Source organism: Symphalangus syndactylus, chromosome 19, assembly GCF_028878055.3.
Source record: "Symphalangus syndactylus isolate Jambi chromosome 19, NHGRI_mSymSyn1-v2.1_pri, whole genome shotgun sequence".
In the NCBI taxonomy this organism is placed as follows: Eukaryota; Metazoa; Chordata; class Mammalia; order Primates; family Hylobatidae; genus Symphalangus; species Symphalangus syndactylus.
Genome location: NC_072434.2, coordinates 76,540,402 through 76,547,048, shown reverse-complemented (window position 1 = coordinate 76,547,048; position 6,647 = coordinate 76,540,402). Strand labels below are relative to the sequence as shown.

Sequence of the window (6,647 nt, the reverse complement as noted above, 5' to 3'; positions counted from 1 at the left end):
CAGAACTCACTCACTATCATGAGAACAGTATTGGGGAAACTGCCCTGGTGAATCAATTACCTCCACCTGGTCTTTCCCTTGACATACGGAGATTATGGGGGTTATGAGGATTATAATTCAAGATAAGATTTGGGTGGGGACACAAAGCCTAATCATATCAATTTCCTTCTCAACTTAAAATCATCTGATCACATTATGTCATAGGTCATACTTGCCTTTTTATCACCAATATCAGGTGCATACCCTAGCACAGTGCTGGGCACACAGTAGGTAAATAAATAGCAGATGAATCCTGCATGAGCCACAAAGAGACCTGGGCAACCATTCAACAGCCTGTGTGCCCTGCCCTACTTGAGGGTCTACTCTCAGGCTCATTAATTATGATTTTTTTCTTAAAGAAATGATTTTATTTTTGAATAGGTAAATATATGCACATGGTACCAAATGTTTAAAAGAATAGTATAGAGCAGAAAAGTAAGCCTCCTTCCCATTTTTTTTCCACTAAGTCGCCTGGATCCCTTTCCAGTGATAGCTCTGCGGAGACAAGCACATATGTACACAAAGATTTTTTTAGCAACTGTAAAGCATTCCATAGTGTGAATGTACAATAATTTATTTAACCAGTCTCCAACTGATGCAAATGAAAATGTCAGTTGTTTCTCATTTTTGTCCTTACAAACAATGCTACAAATGCACACCTGCAATTCTGCACACATGTACCTCTGCAGTTTAAGTGTCTAGACACAGAACAGCTAAAAGGATGAACGGGAGAATGCATATGGGGGCTAACTAGACATCTATTGTCCCATTTGGGATCAGGAAATATTTATAAATCGACTGATGGAAATTTTTTAATGTATGATGCCTTCCTATCCAAAAGCTTAATGTGTCTTTCCATGTATTCAATTCTTCTCTCATGTCCTTTATCTTAAAATTTTCTTCATCTAAGGCTTATGCATTTCTTATATAAATATATTCTTAGCCATTTTCTCTTGTTTTATGTTGCTACTGAAAATGGGGTCTTATACTTGATCTTCCAATTATTGTCTGCAGATATGAAGCCTGTTGATTTTGGTTGTGTTGATTTTCATTGTGTTAATCGTGTAAAAGTTTTTCTACTGATTCTCTTAGGTTTTCAAGCTTACAATAACATCATCTGTGAATATGAAAGCTTTATTTTTTCTTTTCGAAATTGTAACTCTTCTATATTTTTCTTGCCTAACTAAATTAGCCAGTATCTCCAGTAAAATGTTTTCAGTGGTATTATGGGTATCTTTGTCTTGTTCCCAAATCTTAGTGGTAATGTTATTTTCAATTTCCTTAATCTAAGAGTCTGGGAATAGAATATTTCATGATTTTCTGATTTGCTGATATCTGAAAGTAAACACGTGCAATTCTAAAGCACGGCTTTATTATAAATGTTTTGTGTGATGTAAGTAACTGTACAATTAATCATCTTGTAACAGAAAGATGAGATGAATAAACCTGATACATTTTTCTATCATCCATACTTCAAAGGACAAAAAACCATCAAGGTGCACCATGGCTTGGATATCAGCTTTTATTCTGTATAACAAAAAGTAACCTTAATGAAGCAATAAATTATATGACAAAATTCAAAGATTAGATAAGGTGAGGATATTAAAAATAAAAGTATTGAATTACATATACAAGAAGGCATTGACCAGTAAATGCATGGTTGCTTTTCTCCACAACACAGAATTCATAAAACTGGAACACTTCTGAAAAACACCAATTGGATGAGGGTCTTCAAGAAAGTCAGCCCAGTGTCAGGCTGTGAGTGGTTGTTCCTAGGATGACTGGGAAATGGTTAGGTTAGGATGATGGTGGGGTGAATAGGTTTGTTGAAGCCTGTCTGAGCCTAGACTTCACAGTGAGGCCTCCCTGGCAGTGTGGAAAGCCTCGTTTGCCCCAGGCTCAGTTTCTTTGACTCCCCAGCCAAGATTTCCACAGTGGCCATGAGTTCTTAACCAGGTGAACAAATAAGTTCCATGGCTCAAAATCTCAAAAGGACATCAAAGGAACTTTAGGAAGAGCACTAGTTAAGAGCATGCTGCCTGTCTCTGACTGTTAGGTTCACTATTACTTCACATTTTACCAGCTCTGTGCCTTAGAAAAAGGGAATCAGTCCTCTTAAGGCTCAGTTGCATCATCTACAAACACCTTCCTTATAAGGTTGATTTGGGGATTATAGGATATGACTGTAAAGGCTTAGCATGGTACCAACCCTTACATGTTTCTGGGGTGGGGAAACCAGCCTTACTGCAGGGAAAGACAAGTTTCCAATATTACATACTAATTTGGAGAAGGATCAATTCAGTTTTGAAATTTCAGAAAGTTGTCTGGGTGCAGTGGCTCACGCCTATAATCTCAGCACTTTGGGAGGCCAAGGTGGGGGTGGATTGCCTGAGGTCAGGAGTTTGAGACCCTCCTGGCCAACATGGTGAAACTCTGTCTCTACTAAAAATACAAAAATCAGCTGGGCCTGGTGGCAAATGCCTGTAATCCCAGCAACTTGGGAGGTTAAGGCAGTAGAATAGCTTGAACCTGGGAGGTGGAGTTTGCAGTGAGCCGAGATTGCGGGGCCACTGCACTCCAACTTGGGTGACAGAGTGAGACTCCATCTCAAAAAAAAAAAAAATGAAATTTCAGAAAGTTGGATGGAACTGGGACTATTACTGATAGACAGCATGTCCTAACTCAGGCCAGTGAAAGAAAGATGGGTGACCATTTGAAAGCCAGCATTCCAGCAAGGCAGACAGTATAATATCACACTTATATTCTCACACCACATCCCAGTCAAATCAGATTCTAACTCATCATTTTCAGTATGTGCTTTTGCTTGTGGTCTTGGCTATCTCCAACATAAATTTCCACTGTTGTTGTTTCGATAATTTTAAATCTAAGCCCTAACCTCTCTTGGATATTTTTATGTTCCCCTGACAAAAACTGCTGTATAGTATGATTGAGGATACACAGTCCTGTGTCTCCCAGGGTCAAAGTGGCTTAAGACAGTGGGGTTGTCCTGAGAAGGTTGTGTAGCCAGAAGAAGCACTCTGGCCCTTAGCAGACTTTCTGAATGACACTCTAAGACCAAGCAAAGACGACAATGAGTTACAGCACGTGGTTAAAACATTACTCACTTGCCCAAATACTTCAAAATTTGCAGCAGGGAAATGAACACACTATCTACTAGAGGTACCAAAGAACCCTTATTTGGGGTTCAAATAATTCAAGGCAGTTATTAACTTGCAGAATTTTCAAATACATTATGACCTCAGAATTATTTCATGATGGTGTCTGAGTAATACAAAACACTTGGGCTAGTGATGGTTAAGATGTCTTGTGTCTGGGAGGCTTTTTAAAAAGACATATGTTGAAGTAGGAATTTGTTATTGGCAATGTGGCCAATCCTGACTCTTCTCGTTTTGCTTCACTGGGATTAATTCAAGGATTCCAAGTGCCATGTGACCAGTTCATAATTTTCTTTAGACACGATTATAAATAATTCAGGAATTTGGTTCGTCATTGAAAAATGAAGTCCAGGAACAAGCTAATTATACTTATTATTAAAATATGTAGAGTGTATTTTGCTTGAGATAAAGCCATAGGGAACACAATCAGCACATTCACATATTGTGTTTTTGCTTTGTTTCCTGGCCCCCAGCCAATTGCTGGCTTAAGCAGGGCCATCTCCTTGACTGAGGACAGAAGTGCTGCACAGCATGGAAGGCTGAGCAAAGCACCAGATGCCTTCTGGAAATGCCAGTGTGACTTCAGGAAATGCCAAAAATGGTCTCATATCCATGGATCCTAGTGAAGGCAGGAACATCACTATCCCTAAACACATAAATGAGAACAGAAGCACAAACAGAACCACCACTGGATTAAATTTACCAATCTGTGGCAGGTAGTTATTAAGCTCAACACTGCAAAAGTGTGAGTGTGGTTTCCAAAGTGATGTAAATCAGCATTTGGACTGGGACTTCCTCAGAGAATGCAGTGCTGTACAATACTAGATCTATGGGATATGAATAGGAGTTACATGAAAAAAATTCACGATCCGTTAAACTTGGGAAGTTTGAGGTTAGATAAAATCAAGTGAGTTTCCTTACTATAAGTTCTCTCTCAGACTAATATTCTAATGTGCATTGTGGTTCTCCAAGTAGATATTATGGTATGGTGTATTTACCAAAGGTACCTGACCGGAGAGGGCACTCCTTTGTTTAGAGAGCATCTCTTGGGGCCACCTTCCTCAGTGCACTTTGGGAAGTGCTGCCTAACTGAAATCAGCCTGTTTTGCAGCCGTCTCAATAGGAGTCCCAGCTGGGCCAAAGAAGCAGCCCAGCAGGAGCCTGAAATACCGTTGCATTACTGAGTACTGCACTGATTAACTGAGTACTACATTGCCTATATAAGTACTCAGTACTTATAGTACTGAGTACTAACTGCCCCATGTTACTGAGTACTGTGCTGTCCTACTGAGTACTACACTGTGTTACTGAGCACTCCATTGCCTTACTGAGCACTGCACTGCCTTATTGAGCACTGCACTGTGTTACTGAGTATTGCACTGCCTTACTGAGTACTGTACTGCCTTGCTGAGTACTATACTGTATTACCGAGTACTGCACTGTGTTACTGAGTACTGCATTGTGTTACTGAGTATTGCACTGCCTTACTGAGTACTGCACTGCCTGAGTACTATACTGTATTACTGAGTACTGCACTGTGTTACTGAGTACTGCATTGTGTTACTGAGTATTGCACTGTCTTATTGAGTACTGCACTACCTTACTGAGTACTGTACTGTATTACTGAGTACTGCACTGTTACTGAGTATTGCACTGCCTTACTAAGTACTGTGCTGCATTCCTGAGTACTGCACTGCCTTACTGAGTACTGCACTCCCTGAGTACTGCACTGCCTAACTGAGTACTGTATTGTATTACTGAGTACTTCAGTGCCTTACTGAATACTGTACTGTATTACTGAGTACTTCACTGTGTTACTGAGTACTACACTGTTACTGAATATTGCACTGCCTTACTGAGTACTGCACTGCCTGAGTACTGCACTGCCTGAGTACTGTATTGTTACTGAGTACTGCACTGCCTTACTGAGTACTGCCTTACTGAGTACTGCACTGCTTTCCTAAATGCTGCACTGCCTGGCATTGAGTGAAACAGGTTCCACGGGAAAATGGAATAGGCTCAAACATTTTATACAGGTCCCCTGATCCATCCACAGCCTCATTGTGGGTAAATTTCAGAATGTCCTCATGAAACAGAGACTCTCAGGGATCCTTTCTTCAGATGGCAATCATTGCCACAAAAGGAAAATTGAAAGGTGGCATATCACTGAGAGGCTGTTGTCTTACCAAAATATCTTTTGGAAATTGCATATTAATTTTTCTAAGATAATATTAGATCACAGGAGAAGTAAGGTGAAAAGCTGTTAACTCCAGACTCTGAGGTTAATTAGCTCTCTTAGATCGTGCACCTGTAGGAATGTGTAACAGGTATGATGACAGAGTCTTATGCTTGGTTTCCTTTTTATAGAATCTTGAATCAGGAAATATTTTAGTTGCAGCAGAAGGCAAATGGCGCAGGAAAAAGAATTTTTCCAGAATTCACCCCAACTTCTCTCTAATGGGGGCTGAGATGAAACTATTCTCAAATCCTGTGCAAGACATTCCCAAGAATGACATGGAAAAGAAATTTTTGAGTGACATTTAGAAGGAAATTCAGCAAATCAGTCTCTCTCTCCATATTCCAATTTGCAGACTCCTCAGTTTCAGACTCATGAGAATGAACATGAACCACCTTTCCACTGAAAGACCTCAAGCCTCTGTATCTCCGTAATTGATTCAGGCACCTTAGTTATGCAGGGAGAGGGGAGAGCACCCCCCCAGGTCCAAACATGGTGGCCCACCTCCCTCCCCCATCCCGTCACTCCTCAGGCTTGTGCTTCCCGGACACCAGCTGTCATGCAGGAAGCTGCAGCTTCTCTTTCCCCCGCCTCCTTTGCTGGCTGGAGCTGCAGGATCATGGCCTGCAGAGTTTCCTTCACCATCTGGAGCTCCCTCTTGAGAGACTGTGGGCACGTTGTTAAGGAGCACATTCGAAGGTGATGGCAGCCCTCTGGGGCCTCCGAGGGATCGAAGAGCGTGTGAGCCTGCTGGAAGCAGATGGGCACTGCCACCTAATTGCAGTTTCAAGTTCTTTCCAATTGTATGAATTAAATATTAATATAAATTTTACACTTTTTCTTTTACGAATGACCGCAATTTTTGCAATGCCTGAGGTATTGACTCTCTCAAGTCAGGTCTTAAAAAGGAAATGGAAGAGTCAGCTCTTAGCCGAGACAGATGGCCAACTCAGATGCTCAATGATATGCGGTTGGCGTGACCATAACTCCGGCTAAGCCCCAAGTTGGGGTGGGGCAACTGTCAGATGCAAATACTCTTGACAGTGGAAAGGGTAGAATGCTTAAAATCAAGAAATACAGGATTTGGGGTTGCCATAAGTAGGGAGAGGCATACTGGACCAGACTCAGTTACTAACATGGTCTCTGTTCACCATTAACCAGCCTTGTCACCCTATGCAAACCAGTTAAGGCCTCAG

General features: G+C 41.1%; 1 protein-coding gene across 4 annotated transcripts in view; it reads right to left on the bottom strand.

Moving 5' to 3' along the window:
* Window positions 1-1,547: 1,547 nt before the first annotated feature.
* The window catches only part of DISC1 (DISC1 scaffold protein), a 431,012-nt gene continuing 425,912 nt past the window's right edge, over window positions 1,548-6,647 (bottom strand). For all 4 annotated transcript variants that reach the window (XM_055234477.2, XM_055234476.2, XM_055234478.2 and 1 more), the window contains one exon: window positions 1,548-6,119. In XM_055234477.2, coding sequence (XP_055090452.1) covers window positions 5,980-6,119 — 140 coding nt within the window. In that variant the 3' untranslated portion in view covers window positions 1,548-5,979. The remainder of the gene's footprint in view (window positions 6,120-6,647) is intronic.